This window comes from Coffea eugenioides, chromosome 6 (genome assembly GCF_003713205.1).
Source record: "Coffea eugenioides isolate CCC68of chromosome 6, Ceug_1.0, whole genome shotgun sequence".
NCBI classification, from domain to species: Eukaryota; Viridiplantae; Streptophyta; class Magnoliopsida; order Gentianales; family Rubiaceae; genus Coffea; species Coffea eugenioides.
Window position 1 is genome coordinate 17,400,340 of NC_040040.1, and position 18,785 is coordinate 17,419,124.

General features: G+C 35.8%; 2 protein-coding genes across 5 annotated transcripts; one reads left to right on the forward strand and one right to left on the reverse strand.

The window, feature by feature from the left end:
- Window positions 1-326: 326 nt before the first annotated feature.
- LOC113776216 (folylpolyglutamate synthase) lies at window positions 327-13,728 on the reverse strand. 4 transcript variants are annotated; one of them, XM_027321326.1, is made up of 17 exons: window positions 13,509-13,728; window positions 11,862-12,012; window positions 11,219-11,430; window positions 10,078-10,143; window positions 8,723-8,832; window positions 7,530-7,590; window positions 6,800-6,895; window positions 6,671-6,727; window positions 6,401-6,461; window positions 6,051-6,097; window positions 5,821-5,898; window positions 4,653-4,811; window positions 3,528-3,860; window positions 3,277-3,355; window positions 2,418-2,573; window positions 1,113-1,303; window positions 327-702 (listed from the first exon to the last, which is right to left on the reverse strand). In XM_027321326.1, exons 1-17 carry the CDS (start codon window positions 13,533-13,535, stop codon window positions 643-645), a joined length of 1,944 nt encoding a protein of 647 aa, XP_027177127.1. In that variant the 5' UTR covers window positions 13,536-13,728; the 3' UTR covers window positions 327-642. The 4 variants fall into 4 exon arrangements, with proteins under 4 accessions (XP_027177127.1, XP_027177126.1, XP_027177125.1 ...); XM_027321325.1 differs by having other exon boundaries at window positions 6,800-6,883; window positions 11,862-12,027; XM_027321324.1 differs by having other exon boundaries at window positions 11,862-12,027.
- Window positions 13,729-14,842: 1,114 nt separating this feature from the next.
- On the forward strand, window positions 14,843-15,622 carry LOC113773726 (glucan endo-1,3-beta-glucosidase 11-like). The gene is made up of 2 exons (XM_027318347.1): window positions 14,843-14,876; window positions 14,958-15,622. The coding sequence occupies exons 1-2, from the start codon at window positions 14,843-14,845 to the stop codon at window positions 15,620-15,622; spliced, it is 699 nt and encodes a 232-aa protein (XP_027174148.1).
- Window positions 15,623-18,785: the final 3,163 nt, after the last annotated feature.

An 18,785-nucleotide genomic window follows, 5' to 3' on the forward strand; every position in this document is an offset into this window, starting at 1 on the left:
GATAGACCCAACTGGATCTAAAGCGACCGGTGAGGACTGAACTACCACCGGACCAGACGGATGCACTACGTATTCATCTGGATTTTTTTTAAGAAGCTGGTGGAGAATGAACCATATTATCTCAGTCCAATTTGGACCGTACATTTGGAAATCAAATAAAATTGAAATAAATGGTCTTGATCGAATCTAGCTGATGTGGTCCGATACGAATCGGCATACAGCCACTTAGATGCAAGCACAAACTCTTAGGGCTGTCAACATGTCGTGTGGTGTTTGTATCGTGCACACAAAACCTCGAAGCCATCCATAAAAAAGGGAAAAAGCGATTCAGCAAACTTATGGAAGTAGCATAAGTTGTTTGATCCTTTAGCTCTCTAATCCCATGCATGGTTCAACAATCAATACACTGCCAGCCAAGAATGTACTGATACTTTCGTCAAGGTTTCTTGAACAAATACAACTTGAATAGTTACCAATGAAACAAGAAAAGTAACCTCTAAAAACGTGGTCACTAATCATAATCCTCTGCTTCTGTTGAAAACAAATATGTTGCTTCTCACAAATCAAGAGATTTTTGTCATGGAGCAAAATGAATCTTTTGAATATTCTCATACTGAAATGCTTCCCATTACTGAGTTAAAGTCACCTGTTTATTAGCTTTAATACGTCTCCAACCAAATGAAGTGAACCAGTGACAAGAACCTACAGACACAAATTGCACATCAAACTGATCAGAAAAGTTGCAGATGATTTTGAAGTAAATGAATAAGATTGATATAGTATATAAATCCAAATTCTCTCATGAATTGAAAATGGGAACCAGAAAAAAAAAAAAGAAGAAGAAAACCAAAAACCAACTACTTTTCGGGAAAGAATTACAAGTCCTATCGTATTGTTTGATAAAAATGTTTGGGATCACTTTCTTGAAATTCATGAGTAGGGGAAGCGAGTATAAGAACTCCAGCATCATATTTGTGTTTTCGATAATTAGAAACTCCAATACCAGGAGAGTTGATCTAAATGTAACTTATAAATGCTCAGGACGACAAAAGTTCCATAAAAAAGGATTCATGACAATACGAGTAAAATCACATTTTATGCTTGTCAGGTACCTGAATCCTAAGACGTGGATTTTCTTTAACACAGTCCCTCAACCACTTTATTGTCTGTGGCAGTGAAGAAACCACCGTACTGCATGCAAAATTTCCATCTGCAGGTTTGCAATGAGAAATATCCTCATAAAGGAAATTATTTGGTGGAAAACAAGCAGGATTTTCCTTCTTAAGAGGCTTCTCAGGAAAACCTGCATGGCCAGAGGTAAATGTACATTAATGCGCAAATCATCAAGACAAAATCATGTTCAAAAGCCCAGATTTCCCATAAGAAGAAAAAAAAAACCAGAAAAGAGCACCAAATAATGTCACATTGAATAACCTTTATTTACTTCCAGTTATACAATTGAACTTTCTTCAACCTAGTATTTGAAGAACAGAAGCTCATGTGCTGGTGCTGTGAAGGGGTGAGGAAATAGATAGGGTGGATTTTACAGTGGACATGGGAAATGGTCTAATCAAGCACTTGATGAGGTACAAGGTTAAGAAACTCAAATCTTAAAACTGGTATGCATTCAGCCATAGGTCATCAGTTCTACCCTAAAACCAAAAACAGGGAACATATGGCAGGTTAACAATCCAAATTCTACGAAGATTGCCTTCTACACATAGAAACAATATACACTTTTTAAGTCTTCAACAGCTTTGTAGTGGAGCAGTTTTAACAGTTTTGGTTGACATCTTATGATGTTGCTTTTTGTATCTTTTTTTGGCCCTTTTATGACATCAGAATTTTTACAGGGCCGTTATGTCATAGCTACTTATTAATGATATTAGAAAGTTCTCTTTCTTCATGACTGAACAACATGTTGCATTGTTTGTTAACTCAAATCAAGACATCTACAATCTAGGACTTCAGACTAGGGAATTGGGTTTTAGAGTAGTGTAAGTGCTATATTGTGTTGAATTTAATTCCCCAATTCAACTGTTTGTCTTGGTTATGTTATTTTGAAAGAAGTTTGATAAAAACTTCCTATGAGGCATGGGTAGCAAGATCAAGTTTCAATTCCACAAACAAACGAAAGGAAGGCAAACAAAGATAGACAATTTCACATTTCAACACTGTATCCAATATTGATCTGGAAGTCAGGAAAGGCAGGAAGCATTAGAGCCAATATCAACTGGATAACGTAAAAGTTTTAGCCTTAAGCTACAATAGCAAACCAGGCTTAACACCATGCAGGAACTTAAGTAAAAGCTTTGCAAACCTCTGCCATCCTCCTCCCTCCCTCCTCCTACTTGCCAGCAGGAAGAAAGAAAACAATGACAAACTATTAGACATGCATTTTATGAGCAGAAAGTTACCTTTTCCATGTAAAATTTTTTCCCATATTCTCTGAAGGTTAAATTGCCATGTCAAGTCCTTTGCAGGTAAATGAAAGGGAACAGCTGAGGCACCAGAAGTGACCTTGTTATATGTTGAGATATTTGGGACAAAAATGGCTTTTGAGAAATGTGTGCCTGAAAAATAAAAACGAAGTGACATCCATCATAACTAAATTAATTGCTGAAATGGTGTAGACCAGATATTTGTATTCATTATGAATAAAGGTGCAAAGTTAAAGAAAGACAGAAATTACAAGACATGGGCAAATACCATGAATTTCTACTAGCAACAGAATAGCTTCATCTTATGCTGGTACACAATGTAAAGACTAAAAAACTTGGGGGCATCCATGCTAAACAGGATTAATCTCCTTTGGATTAGCCTACGGAAAAGCTATTACCAAATTGAAGAACAAAAACTGACTGTTAAATTCATCAAAAAATTTAAAAAGATGACTTTTCAATATAATTGATTTAGGATCTTGAGAACATTTCAAGATTTTCACTTAAATGAAGAAATTTACATTGGCAACTCTAAAATTTCATCTTGTGAAAGCAATTACATCAACTCATAAATTTCTAAGCTGAAACAAACTGGAAGGACCTCGACCTTGATGCTTCAGTCACAATGAAACTAGTCACTTAAAAGTAATGGTGCTAAGTATTCTTCGGTAAAGGTTACATGAAATTGGAGAAACTGAAATAGGTTGTGAAAGTTCAGGTAGCAAATTGCTTCTATTTAAGAGGGGCCTAAGTTTCTCAAGCAGGTAACAGGAAAACAACAGATGCAAACAATTAAAATAGACAAGAAGCCAGAAAGACTTAAGGTCTTCAGTACCTAAGGTAGCACAGGTATTCACAAGCTGTGGTAGAAGAATCTGAGGATCTCTCACATCCATGCAATTGAACAAAAGAATCTGAAATAAAGAAGCATTACTTTTCTTGAATCTGGGTTGAAGGTGGATAAAAATAATCTCAATTATCTGGAAACTAAGGTTAGAAGAGATCTGGAGTCATAAAGCTCAACCACAGGAATGAAAAGAAATATGTCAGCAAAAACACTGCATGTCACTCTTCATGAAAAATTACCCGCTTTGATATCTTGTTTGATTCTTTGCTTCCAGTATACACGAAACCGTTTTCAGAGACTTCCTCCCCAATTCCAGTCTTGAGACAGGAATCTAGAGGTAATAAATTCTTGTCATCTTTCACAACAGTGGCAAACCATCTCCCACAGGCTTCCAAGCTTTCAGGACTGTGAGCTCCATCTAAGTAGAAGGTCAGGTCTCCTGAAGCTGCTCCATTCACCATGGACACAGTAGAAGAGTTTGAAGAAGAGTCATGAACAATCTGAGCCCTTCCAAAGAGGCGTGCAGTTGAAAGACCCCTTATAAATGGCTCTGGTAAACTGTCTTTGTCGTCCTGATTTCAGAGTAACATCTTAAACGCACAGGCAACAACACAAAATCTTGCAACTAAATGTACCAGCAACAAAAAGAAGAGCTACCCACAACTTTTCAGCAAAAAGCTGCTAAAAGAAATGTCAGGCAGTTTTTCTTGATCAAGTAGAAATGAAATGCATCAAACATTCAAACAAAATACAAGTTGTTGTATCGTTCTTGAAGAATAAAGACTTTAAGCAGTTCGTATAAATATGGAACTGTTGAAACAACCTATACTAGCCATCTACTTTCCCTGACTTCTTCCTCCAGCTCTGGTAAATTTAAGGAGCCATACTGGAAAGTATCCATCTTATGGTATTTCAATCAATTTATTATGGAATCATCTAACACCAGATTTCCTCTCTCTGACCACTTGGTATTTGAGTGCTTTCTTTTCAATAAGAGATTCTTGAAAGTGTAGGTTTTGAAAATGGGAAAGCTGCATCAAAATGGTCACATTTCGGATGTTTTCCCAAACAATGCCTCCTCCCAATGTCCACAAATGATAACCTCTCATATAGTGAGCATTCAAGCTGAAAGTGTCAATTCTATGATGTAGAGTAATTAATAATACAGTCATCACATATCATCTGCACCTTCCACAATTCCTTAATTTGAGAGAAAACTCTCGGAATAAGAGAAAGGGCATCAAAAGGTTGTTACCGCATTATAAGAAAAATGGCTCCATATGATGTCACATACTAGTTAATGCAACAGTGGTTGTAAACTGAGTTTCAAATCAATGGAAAGGGGTATGCAGAATTTAACTAACATGTTGGAACAGCTTTTCCCAGTTTCCTGTACTTCGAATCCAGCTTTTACAAAGAGAGGCAGCAAGTGCAGCATTGGAATACTGGTGATCACCAGACAAGCTTAGCTTTATTCCATCTAACCATTTGCAATCAATTGGTGCAACAACTTCCAGAGGAATCTGCAAAAAGCAAAACAAAATCAATAATACCCCAAATGTAGGATATAAATACTGGTTCTTTGCAGATGTGTTATGCTTCTAAATTTAATTCTTTATAGGCATAGACAAACACAGACAGGAGGAGAAGCAATTTGTAATGCAGTGCTTTGCGACATATACTCTTTGGATGATTTACTTTCTACTACCACATAATAAAGAAAAGGCAGAGAAAACATATTAGTTCTGTTACAAGAATACCCTTCCTAACTTATTATCTACAAGTTCCTCCCAAGATACCTGTTCACATGGTATCAGAGCAAGAGTCCTAGGGTTCAGGTTAAACATCTAGCAAAAGTACTGTTCACATCGCAGTGTTCACGCGTACTGTTCGTCTCGAGTTTTGACCCTTTCTTGGGTTTGAAGTGCTATTCGCTATGGCTGAAAGTTTATCAAAAGGTATTGTGACGTCCAATAATATTATGCCAATGGTGATGCCTCAAATCACAAATTGGAAGTTGAATGATACCAATTATCAACAGTGGTCAAAAGCTGTTAAGATTTATCTGACAGGCTTAGGAAAGCAACGTTATCTCACAGATGACTCTCCTACGGAGGACAGCAAGAAACTAATGTGGATTCAAGAGGATGCCCAAATTCTTGGAGCAATATGGAATTCTATGGAGCCACGAATTGCTTACATGTGTTCTCATTGTGAGACAACAAAAGAAGTTTGGGATTATGTCCGGTTATTATATTGCAGTAATCTCTCACGGATGTATGATATTTCTTTGGAATATTTTCAGTTGCAACAAGAAAACAAGACTACTGATATTCTCCTAACAAGTTCTACTAACCACATAACAAAGAAAAGGCAGAGAAAACATATTAGCAACTCATTGCACAGCCTCTTACATGAAGTATTAACAAAATCTTGTTCTGAGAAATAATGGCTAGTAAAAGTAAGTGAAACCTTGATTTCATGTAACAGTGCAATCACTCCAGAAAGAATTAACAGAAACATGCACATTACCATCAGTTCATTGGCCCTCTCACTAAGAACATCCATTGCCTCAGAGCGTTGTGGTACAGTGAATGCAGGGACTTGAGGCTTCAGAAGGAGGTAAGATATCATCAATCCAATTCAGAAAAAACTTAAAAATGAAAACTGCCAATTTGGTTCAAACAAATTTTTGCCATAGATAATCCATAACAAGGAAAGCCGCTGTGCTAGCATTTCAAGTATAGGACAGAAAACTGAACCTTGAAAATTCCTGCCTTATGAGATGCAATCTCAGCAAGTGTATCTCCTGCATATTTTAATGGCAAATACATAAGTTTTACATACTTTTGCATCTATCATTCACCTGATGCAACTTTCAATCACCACAAAAGGTAGAATAAAGGAAGCCTAGAGCAAAATCAAGTTCAACGTATCATGTACTAACAGGTAAGAGACTAGTGAAAGAACAAAAGAGAATACTAACAGGCCAGATGCTTTCTCTAAGATCATAAACAGAGATTATACCATCATCGGGCAACACATCAAATAAATCAGACAGGCAAGACAAATGAATGACAATAAAGCATAAATTCTAATCAGAAGGACGCACCCAATGCTTCCATGTGATCCATACCCAGAGAAGCAATGCCACAGACAACAGGTTCCTTGATCTGCATAGTATTAAGTACCTTTTCTTACTACATTTGATATTGTATTCTTGCCAGCACAAAATGATCATGTGTCGGTTATACATTGGTACAAATTGTCAATGTTCTTTTTAGGTGATTCTGTAAACCTACTAATTAGAAAGCAACACAAATACAAAATCAGATAGCAGACAAAAGCATCAGCACAGCAAGTTTGTCAGAAGATGCATTACCACATTTGTCGAATCCTTCTTCCCTCCAAGACCAACTTCAATAATAGCAACATCCACCTGGAAATAGAACAAATCCTTCAAACTCACTCACAGGACATACTGAATGATGCTAGCAACTTGAAATCTTACCTTTTCTTCTACAAAAATCTTAAATGCCATAACCGTGAGGAATTGGAACAATGGAGGCATGGGCAAATCCTCTGTAAGGTTTTCCTGCAGGTCAAGCTTCAACAATGAAGCCGATTCATTCTTTAAATTTCTAACAACCCGAACTTGTTGCCTAGTTTATTTTTAACAAGGATCAACATTATTCATGATTTTCCTACCACATGAAAAAAACTGAAAATCAACAAAAATCTCACACTTTATCATGTTTGTATTAGAAACAGGAAAATAGTAATAAGAAGTCCATATCAACAAATATGAAAAATCACAAAAGTCACATACTTTTTGCCATGTTTGTATGAGAGGCAGGAAATTTGCAATCAGACATCCCCAACAACATTTCAATGTATTCACTTTAGACTTGGAAGGTAAACAGACCTATTGAGAATCTGGATTTAAACCGTACTTGATTTTATTACCATGTAAGGCATTGATAACCCCAATTGCGTGAAAATACAAAACCATGCACTTCAAAAACTGTTTTTGTGAATAAGGACATTCATAAAAAGAAAAATAAGATAGTTGAATAGGAGGATCTCTAAAGAAACCAATGGAACTTTAGTGCGCTCAGCAGATCATACAGAAATGATCGAATGCCCCAAAAATGCTATGAGGTGCTCCCAATGGTTGAACTAATAGAATAGGAGGATCATTAAAGAATTTCAGTTCATAAAAAGATGTACAGATACCTTACCTTTAGTCGGTGCCAGCAATCCCAAAAATGCAATAGAAATTTATCTTCTGTGATGTCCAACCTACAGACCAATTCAAAGACATTACTGAGTAGTAGTATTACAATGAAGATCCACATAATTATGAAAGAAAAGGTTTTCAGCTTGAAGTTACGGCACAATGGTGCTATCACCATAAAAAGCATTATCAGATAGCTGAAGTAGTGTACTAAAAACATAAAGAAAGAAGCTTAGTTATCGCATATGAAAACATATTTCTGACACAGGTGTCGGGGAAGATATTCTGCACGTACAGGCTACATGCATTTTTTATGTATACATGCATATTTGCAGATTCTTATAAAGATATGTGTGTCAGCATCTGTGTCCTTAATAGTTCACCAACCTACAGATCAATTCAAAGACAGTTTGACTAGTAGTCTTACAATGAAGAGCAACACAACTAAAAAAGGAGAGGTAATCTCCTTCAAAATATGGCAAAATGGTGCTATCATCATAAAAAGCATTTATTGACTAGCTGAAGTAGTGTAGTAAAAAGATAAAGTAAGAAGCTTAGTTCTTTCATACGAAAACATCTGTCTGACACAGCAGTATTAATGTAAAGGTCCTAGTTTATATCCCCACTACACATTTCTTGATAAGCTTTTGCTTCACTACCAGGTTTTGGTGAAGAAATTCTGCACCTATTGGCTGCATGCAATTTTGTTTTATACACGCACATTTGCAGTTTTTATAGAGATATGTGCGCAGGCATCTGTGTACTTAATGGTTCACCAATATTTTTCCTAATGAACAATTTTGTGTATATCTTGAGATTGACGTTTATAATCTGAAATATTGTTCTCCAACCTAATTTGTAAGACATATGAACTTTACCTTCCATGCTGTGGATTCAAATGTTCTATTATTAAGCAGATACCCAAAATTCATTTGATGCAGTTGTCATCATGCACATAGCAAAGAATATTAACATCCCAGAATATGTACAACAACCATGGATGTTTAGATCTTTAACAGAAATCTTCATAAACTTTTTGACATTTGCTATATTAAGGGAAAAATATATACCAATATTCACCTGCCTACAGAACATTAAACAGATCAGTACCACAAAAATGCTTTTAGCAAATGTCTTCTACAATAATTTCAAGTAGGAGTATAAATTTCATCAGAGGTCATGCATGTCATTTCTCACCCGTTGATACGGAATCTCTCTCTAACATCAATCAAGTGTGGAGAAGTAAAAAGTCCAGTTCTGAACCCACACTCTCGCAGTATAGCCTCACAAAATGCGCATGTTGAACCCTGGATAAGATTTGCATTGCAAGATAACATAGAACTAGAAATGAGAAGAGACGGATAAATATCCCCCATTCACAACTGAAAAAAAAAGGATTGCAACTTACATGGGTAGTAAGGCAGAATCTCTGGTACCTAACGTTTACAATATACAGAGACAGAACTTCTTCCAAACGTAATAAACACCCAAGCAGTACTACAAGCATCGGTACTGAACATAGTAGAAATTTAGCTAATAGATGCAAATTTGGAAGAAAAATGCCATGTCAAATAGTTTTGCGAAGAGATAAATCCATATGGATGGATGTGTACTAATTTCTTTAAGATATTTAAGAGAAGTCATTGCTCAGTTAAGTACTGTATCAGCAGCAACACGAAAGGTTTAAAATCAATCTAAACTATCCTCACTTTTTACTTTCACAGTGGTTTGACTCGCTTCTGAGTAGCTAAAAGACAAATCAATATACCTAAACAAGAATAGTCAGCACATTAAATTTGTCAAATAGGCAGTATCTTGCCACTCAAGAAGCCAACTTAGGAATAAGTAGCCTCAGCTTGCCAAACTTATGGAATCAACAATAGATAAAGAATCCATGTGAGCAACTTTGTTAAATATTTTAAGGGTAAGTTACACTTTAATCCCCCCGTGATTTAGTGCCGCCATGGTTTGGACTAAAGTGTCAAAGTGACGGAATTTGAATTCCATAATGGAGTCAACTAAAATGTCAAAAATACCCCTATGTTAAGATGGAAATTATTTGTTAACCACATGGGGGGTAACGTATAGATTTCAAAAACCATAAAGGGTTTATGTGGAAAAACACTAAACCATAAGGGGCTAAAGTGTCATCCACACTATGTTTATATATCTTGACCACTTCACTCATTTTAGTTTCTAAATGAGGATAATTTCGACATTTCAATTGGTTCCATTATAGAGGACTATTTTTGTCACTTTGACACTTTAATCCAAACGATGAGGGGGTTATGTATAGCTTTTGAAAGCATAGGAGGGTTATGTGGAAAAGTGCTAAACCACAGAGGTACAATGTAATTTACCCATATTTTAATTCCTTCAGTGTACCATGTGAGCAATACTGCATCCACACTAATCTTGAACAACTCCGCCAATACAGTGGGACTTAAAAAACCAAAAAATAATGATGTTCATCATGCTAACCTGAGTACTGCTAGCAAAGGAGAAATTAACTTATCAAAGCACGTCTCAACTTATAGCTAAGCTGAATGTACCTTTCCCTTAGTTCCAGCAACATGGATGGTTTTAAGGCCACCAAGATGTCCTTCCAAGCCTAAAATCTGCAAGAAAAAATATATCTTTATAGTTTTCTGCATTCACATTTTACGTGAAAGAAAAATAGAAAAGCAATGAGTGACTGCGAAAACTCTAGAGCCATTTGTAAAGGCATGCATTTTCATTGAAGATGTGCAAATGGTAATAAAAGCCATAAAAATTTACAAGAAGAATGTAATAATACAAGCTCATTGCTTTCACAAAAAATTAAAGGTGCACTGAAGGCCTACCACAAACCAAAAAATCAGCACATTTAATTACTTTTTGAAGGAAAAAGCAATGGTAGTTGTTCTTTCTTTGTCTGTAATTGGTTAGCAGTAAAGCTGACTTGTACTATCCTTCATTTTTCTGCATTTTGTGTGTGTTAGTCATATTCAGTTACTATTTCTAGTTAGAAAAAAAAGAGCAGAAGTTATTTTCATTGTCCTTGATATCTAAAGAAAGCCGTATACAGTTCAGATTGGGGAAAACAAGATGGAAGGGCCAAACCAAAGAAGAAGTTGATTAAAAAGTTTTGGCCATTGAACCCTCAATCATTTAAAGTTATTAGGCGAACTTTATACCTCTTTCCTGTTCTACATCACATGGTTTCTATATTATGCTCCAAAGTTTTTTAGCCAGATAAACATTAGATTTTCCTAAAATGGCTTCTTTTGCTCTCCTTTGACAATCTATTACTTTAAATTATGCATGATCTTAGATTCCATATGTCCCAACTTCCAAGAGAGGTTCAGGACAAAAAATTGAGTATCCGTTAGACTCCAATTTTACTATGGAGCACTTCACTAACAGAACTAGAATTAAATAAATGAAAATGAGTGGTAACAGAAGCCATAACGAATTCTTCAACTGTACTGTGTGGAACTAAAGGAACCAGTATTAAGGTTAAACAAATAATTTGGATCCTGCTAGAAAACCAATTCCGTATTACTAGCAGAACCTGACACTTTTAGAGTGGCATCAGAAATATAGAATAGCAGATAGTTTCAAAAGAACCTTTTAAATGATTAGTAACTTATGCAACATTAAGAAGTTAAGCAATGTATCATTACTTCATGAACAAAAAGAGAAAACACTAACCTTGATGTACATCAACATTCTGTCCAATTTCTTGTATTTGCCACCTATCTTTGATGCACCTCCACGTTTTTGCCTGGTGATGAGAGAAGAAAGTGCTTCCATGGCAGTCTCATATGCAGGTGAAAGCCTCAACGCTGCTGAGTCTTCTTCTGTGGTTACATCCATATCCATGGTCTTCACAGCCCAAGTTGACATCTTTCTAGAGCTTGGATCTAAGACATGAAGCCACAGAAGCATTTCACTTAGTGATTACATAGAACACATTGAAAGAAAAAGACTTAAATTATAATTAACTCCAATCGGCTTCATATAAATTTGTCTTACATGCAAACAAAGCACAAGCAAGGAATTCATGCTGTTTATGCTTCAAGATCTAATATGTACCCACAATAATGAACAAAAACAATAAAAGGAGATAATGAAGAGTGATTTTAACAAGAATATGAGATAAAGACTGAAATACATATGACAAACAATAACAGTTGAGGAAAAAGAATAAATTGAAGGCCCAAGTACCCTTTCACTAAATTTGAAAAATATTCAACCATGTCTTGTTACCTAACAGATCGCTAAAGGGCCTTGACAAAACAAAAGGAAAAAGCACTTGCAAAAAGGAATGGACAAAAAAGCAGATCACTGGTACCTTTCTGCCTGACAATCTCTTGTGAATGCAGCCTTCTGACTCCAAAGAGATCAAGGTTACAGTTGAAAAAGGGGAAGCATGGAACCTTCCAGTTCAAGTTATATGGAAAAAGCTGTTCTTTTAAATGGAAGAGCAAAACACCAGGTAGTTCCTGCTTCACATACAGCTTTAGGTGCACAAGCATCAGGTGGATTCAATCTTGTGTGGGACAAAAGTTGACTAATAACCGGCAAAACTAATCATATTTTCAGAACATAATATCTAGAATTATTAACTGCTAGGATAGTAGGTGTAAAACAGACAACAGCTAAAAGCTGACAGAAGTGTAGAAAGCAATGAGCAACATGATTTAAACAACATCCATTAAGTTCCATGCAAATTAATCAACACAAACACCTAATTGAAAACCTAGTTCTTGCATTCATGGAACCTTGAGCAAATGCGTCACCTCAAATCTAGAATTATTAACTGCTAGGATAATAGATGCAAAACAGAAAACAACTAAGAACTGTTAGAAGTGTAGGAGACAATGAGCAACATGATTGAAACAACATCCATTAAATTCCATACAAATTAATCAACGCAAATACCTAATTGAAAATCTAGTTCTTGCATTCATGACACCTTGAGCAAATGCATCATCTTAATTTCCAACCAAACATAACAAAAAGTTTGAGCTTTTTCCATTCACAACAGTTCCCCTTCCCCCTCTTTTGGCTCTGTGAGAATAAAATTCAGTCTTAACAATCATCCAGAACAACATTTTATCTTGCCATGCTACATGAAAGCAAGCCATATGCACTATCAACCAATATTTTCTAACTAAATTAACTGTTAATTAGTGAAACGAACAGAATGAGACCTAGTAAACTGAAGTTTGAACAAGTAGTTCTTTTCTTGCGACCTTTTTGTTTACTAACATTTAAATATTTTGATTTCTGTACTCCACTATATAAGCACGTATGTCCATGACATAACAAATCCGTCCCCACCTTCTGAAGCAAGCAAGTAGCATGTAAACAAGAAAAGAAGATGCTTAGGAAAACAGATTCACCAAGGGCTCCAATGTTTCAGGAGTCCGGGTGCTCAACTCATTGAAGACACCTTGAAAGCAACAGTTGCTTATATCATCTTTAATTCAAAAAACCAAAAATTATTTTTTCAATCAAAGTAATCTTTAATCCCTAAATAAATCCACCATCCAATTCTCTCACTCGCTGTGAGTTCTGCTCCAATATACAAGATAATAAACCATCTTGATGCCTCTCTTCAGTTAACCTTTATAATCATTCACCAAGTTCCATCAAATTCCATAGTGGGCTCCAAGTAAAATAACTACATAAAGAGTTGAAGACACATTTAAGCCCAATTACCGAGTAATCTAATACTTCCAAATTAACACTCCATGTCAACTCAAACTCAAAGACTTCTCCCAAATTCAATCTAAAAGTTACCATATCAGTTCTTTTCTTTATTCCTTATGTCTTTCTTCACTCTCAGAGGCAGGAAGAGAAAGAACAAATATTTAAATTTACAAAAATCCCAGAATGCATAACATCTTTTTCAAAAAATAAAATGAAAGAAAAGCATATAGAACAAGATACAATGCAGAAAGACACTGAAAAATTTATGGGTTTGGGAGATTACTCTAGAAGTATCTGGAAAAAAATGCATGGTGTTGGTGCTGCAGAAGCCATTCTTCTTTTTCTTCTTCCTCACATCAACTGCCCTTTGTTCTAGTGCGTGTGTCCGTGGATTTGGGTGACAACGGCTAACTTTATTGGTCGCTGCTGCTAAGGCAAGCAAAGTGAAAATGGACCATATTTATGGAATGTTTGGTCAAGAGGGCTCTGCTAGTGCCACTTACCTTGTAGCATAGCAGTTATTTTAGTTTGTACTTCCTAGTTCCGACAGTGATTGCCCTGCAACTCGGCACTTTTCCCCGTTCCTTGCACCACAATTTCGGTCCTTTCTTTTTTTTATTCTGTTTTGGTTAAAAAACACCCGCGATATGTTTTTCTGTTACAGGTAAAAATATAAAATTAATCTTTTTTACGCTAAAAATGTGTATATATATATATATATATGGATCTACATGCACGTCACATTATTTTAATTTGAATTTAAATACCAAATTTTACATAAATTAATCTTTTATAAACTAATATTATATACACTATTACCACTGGCGATATGTTTTCTGTTTTGGATAAAAATATAAAATTAATCTTTTCTATACTAATCGTGTATATACATGTGAATCTTATTGCATGTCACATTATTCTAATTTAATTTAGGGAAAATCGCCAATTTAGTCCCTAAACTTTTTTTTTCCGTCAATTTAGTCCATATACATTATTTATAGCCAATTTAATCCCTAAACTTATATTTCGATTCCAATCAAGGAACTTAGCGGCGGCGCCACCTCATAATTTCCATCGGCTTCCAGATCTAGGAACCCAGAAGGGGTATTTTAGGGACTTCTATATTTTTCATATTTCCCTTTGACTTTCATCTTATTTCTATATGGTCTTCACCTTCAACGACACCTCCCTCTCCTCTATCACATCAGAGCGTCTATTCCGGGCTATGCAGAGCGTCTACTCCGTCCTCTGCTCCCTCAACCTCCAGGACAAGGTCTCCATCACCACTGCCCACTCCCTCGCCGTCCTCCAGACCTCCTACCTCCCCTTCGCCTGCAGGTTCCACCCGGACCTCACCCCCTGCTTGACTGCCATCCTCAACTTCCATCTCAAGACCGGCTCCCCTTTCCTCATCAATGCCTACCCCTACTTCGCCTACAAGGCCAACCCCAAGCAGGTCCCTCTGGAGTTCGTCCTTTTCCAGCCCAACTCCGGGATCGTCGATCCCGCCACCCCTACTGTATTTATTCCAGTGTAAACAATTATAATAAACCCCAGTTTCCTCGAAACTTTGTAAAAAAATTAAAGAATTTCCATCTTTGCCTCCTCATCATCGGGATGAATTATGCAGAGTTATCTCCTTCAAAAGCTTGTTAAAGTGCTGGGAAGAAGATCAATGGGGTGCGTGCCATAGCTGCTTTGGCATTGTATAATGTATAGTTCTAATATATAGTATATCCAAAGCCTTACTCATCATTACGCACCACATACAATTTGTCTGGTGCTCAGCGAAGAAGGGCCGGCTTAGATTATGGGCGCACCAACTACGAATGCTTTGCAAAGTTGAATTCCTTCAGGATTCCGCTATTTGCTTTGTATCTCGACGATCCCGCCACCAATCTCCACTACGACAACATGCTTTTCGCCCAGATCGACGCCGTCCATTTCGCCGTCGAGTCCTTGGGGTTCAAGGACGACGCGGTGTGCGTCCAGATCTCCGAGACCGGCTGGCCCTCCAAGGGGGACACCGACGAGGCCGGAGCCACTCCGGAGAATGCCAAGAAGTACAACGGCAACCTCATCAACAAGCTGGTGTGCGGGAAGAAGGGGACGCCCATGAGGCCCAACGCCGACTTGAACATCTATGTCTTCGCCCTTTTCAACGAGAACATGAAGTCCAGCCCAACCTCCGAGAGGAACTACGGCCTCTTCAAGCCGGATGACTCCTCGGCCTACTACATTGGCTTCAACAGCACCGGTCTCCTTTCCACTTCCTCCAATACCTCCACTACTCCTAGTAGTACTGGTAGTAGCAGCAGCAGCAGTAGTAGTGTTCCTCTTGGCTCCTCCTCCTCCTCCGGTAGCACCACTTCTTCCACAGCAGTAGTAGTATCATAAGATGAAAGTCAAAGAGAAATATGAAAAATATGGAAGTCCCTAAAATACCCCTTCTGGGTTCCTAGATTTGGAAGCCGATGGAAATTATGCGGTGGCGCCGCCGCTAAGCTCCTTGATTGGAATCGAAATATAAGTTTAGGGATTAAATTGGCTATAAATAATGTATAGGGACTAAATTGACGGAAAAAAAAAATTTAGGGACTAAATTGGCGATTTTCCCTTTAATTTAAGGACCAAATTTCATATAAATTAGTGTTTTATATACTAACATTATATACACGACCACCACTGGTGATATGTTTTTCTGTTTTGGGTAAAAATATAAAATTAATTTTTTCTACACTAACAGTGTATATACATACGGATCTAAATGCATGTTACATTATCATCTTTTATACACTGACATTATATACAATATCATTACTGTATGCATGACAGCTAATTTGAATTTAAAATTCAAATTTTATATATGTATCATACATCTAATCGTAATAGTGTATACACGGTTAGTATATATAAAATTAACTCATTATATATATATACATATATATATATATATAGTATGCACATATATATACTTGTATATATATTGACAATGCATAAAATATTTACCAAAAAATATATGGCGCACTCAATTACAAGGAAACTTCTCCAAGGACATATTTACCATAGGGAAAATTCTGCAGGCACATCAAGGGAATCTTAATCAACTGGGGAAAATATACGAAAATGTGATTAAGACAAATTACTCCCCTCTTTTCTATTTTCTAACTGAAAAAATGATTTGTGATTATAGATTTCTTTTGCATCTCCATACGTTTTTTGTTGTCGACTGGACATATTACATTATTACTGATACAATGGTTCTACAAACCTAGAAGTCAATGATTGAAATCGTCCCTTTCTAAGCTTTCTTTCTTTAGTATTTGAGAAGGAAAGTAGGTTGTAGTCATTAAAAGACTTCCTTGTCTTGATCAATTTGTTTGTGTATAATCATTGATTTCTTTTCTGGAACATAATTTGGAAATTTCTTACTACTTCATTAGTAAGGAATTTCTTTAATTTTCTGTGATATATAACTGATTTTTCGAAAGCTGCTACTGATAAGTAGGATTAATAAATGTCATACTCATCTTAGATAAGGTACTAAAGCAATATGTGTTACCTTAAAAAGGTTTTCATTATTATCATTTCAATGAAGCAAATGAATTCACAAAAATATGCAAGTCAAACTCATTAACTTTTAGCCCTTAAACTTTAGGTGTTCACGTTGATTTTTGGAGGTCGGTGTGCATAGAGAACACACTAATTTCTTCTAAGAAACCAAGCTAGTTTGGATATATCCTACTTGCATTAAAAGACACCTTAACAAATGACAATCTAGCATTGCTGATTTATGTAGAAATTTACTAAATTAACTCATTACACATTCTAGCATGGTTAGTTTTGATATTTCTTTTATTGATCTAAATTTTCTAGGATTTGATTATTAGATTGAAATTCCTTAAATTTATCTTGTCGGATCTCATATTAACATTGGAGTTTAAGTCAATTCATTAGTAGATGTAGGAGAAAATAAGCCATGCAGTTGAAATATACACAAATAGTCTCTTTTTTTTTTGTCAACACAAGGATATCCTGACTTACGTCTGACTAGTCTCCCTGCGGTAGTACAGAGCCCACCCTAAGGATGCACCACACGGTAACAAGCAGGAGCCAAAACTGTGACCTCTGCATAAGAACCCAATGAGGTCACCATCGAGTTACCCGCTAGGGGCTATACACAAATAGTCAAAGGACTATGAATGTTTTATGATTTGATTATCATATTGAAATCCTTAAATTTATCTTGTCGGATCTTATATTAACATTTGGGTTTGAATCAATTCATTAAAAAATCCGAAAAAAAGTAAGCAGTCCAGTTGGAAAGCATACACAGATGGTCATGGGACTATAAACGTTTAAGTATTTTTTGACTTTCACAGTGTAATATTCTCTTGATTTACACAGATGGTCATGGGACTATAAACGTTTTAAGCTTACCCTTTTTTCTTTTAGATATTACCTAACACATGCTTAAATTAAAATTTGCATCTTCAAGAATGTATGGTCCCCTGGAAGGGACTAAGGAAAAAAAAATGTTTAGTTATTTTCTACGGCTGATCTTGTTCATAGTGTCACTTTGCAAAGTACACGACTTTTGACTGTTGCACAAAAGAGCTGTATTAAGTATTAATAGGTTTAGTTGGCTTGTCGGTGGCCAAGAAGGAAGCGTAGGTGAGGTCAAAATCATCTTATATAATATATGCTTTATATTTTGTTTTGAGAAATGATATGTTGGATGATATATATTGAATCTTGAACACAAAATTTAAGAGAATAGTGGTAGGCCATATCTATCTAAGGCCCTATTTAATAATTTAATTTAGTACTTAAACTTAATATATTCAAATTTTAACATATTCAAACCATTTGATAATAAAAAATTGAACATCTGAATTATTTAAGCGACACTGAATTTTCTAAGCAAAACTTGATCTGAAAATTAAGTGATAACCTATTCATTTATCATTGAATATGATATGTACTCAAGTGTATTAAATTTAATAATTAATAATTTAATGATTTCAGACTTCAGTTTTATCAAACGAGTAATTTTTTTCATTGCTCTTTTCTTTTCCCTATTTTTCATTTCTTTAATAACTCTCTACATATCTTTTATATGAAGTATGAACCGATCAAATGAGTTAATAATGCAACTGCAATGTTATATCAAATTGAGTATTTTCATCAATCATTGCTATCTCTTTCTTTCTTTTTTCTTCCCTTTTTTTTCTTTTCTGTTGTCTGGAGCTGGATTTTTTATTTTTTTTTGGGAGCAAAGAGTTGGAAATCAGCTTGGTAATACTAATATCGTAATGGATACATCTATTCTATTAATAACTGAAATTTCGTTATTTTTTCCTTTCTCAGTATCCCTTGATCAATTAGGAATTTCATCATTTTCATTAGGAAGTAGCAAAATTTGTCAAAGCTACAAACATGTAGGAACAGTGGAACAATAGTGGTTGTGCTCATCCATGCTAGAAAGTGTAAATCACGGATTATAACTCCAAAGTGATAAAACAAAGTTTTTTTCCCTCAAAATTTTTTTGAAGGTATT

Coding starts and splice junctions, on each gene's coding strand:
- LOC113776216 (XM_027321324.1), bottom strand. CDS start 13,535: ATGCATTTTTTTCCAGATACTTCTAGA. Junction 10,144..11,218: donor GAATGTTGATGTACATCAAG/GTTAGTGTTTTC, acceptor TTTTTCTTGCAG/ATTTTAGGCTTGGAAGGACA. Junction 7,591..8,722: donor GAGAGATTCCGTATCAACGG/GTGAGAAATGAC, acceptor ATTGGTCTGTAG/GTTGGACATCACAGAAGATA.
- LOC113773726 (XM_027318347.1), top strand. CDS start 14,843: ATGAATTATGCAGAGTTATCTCCTTCAAAAGCTT. Junction 14,877..14,957: donor GTTATCTCCTTCAAAAGCTT/GTTAAAGTGCTG, acceptor TCTAATATATAG/TATATCCAAAGCCTTACTCA.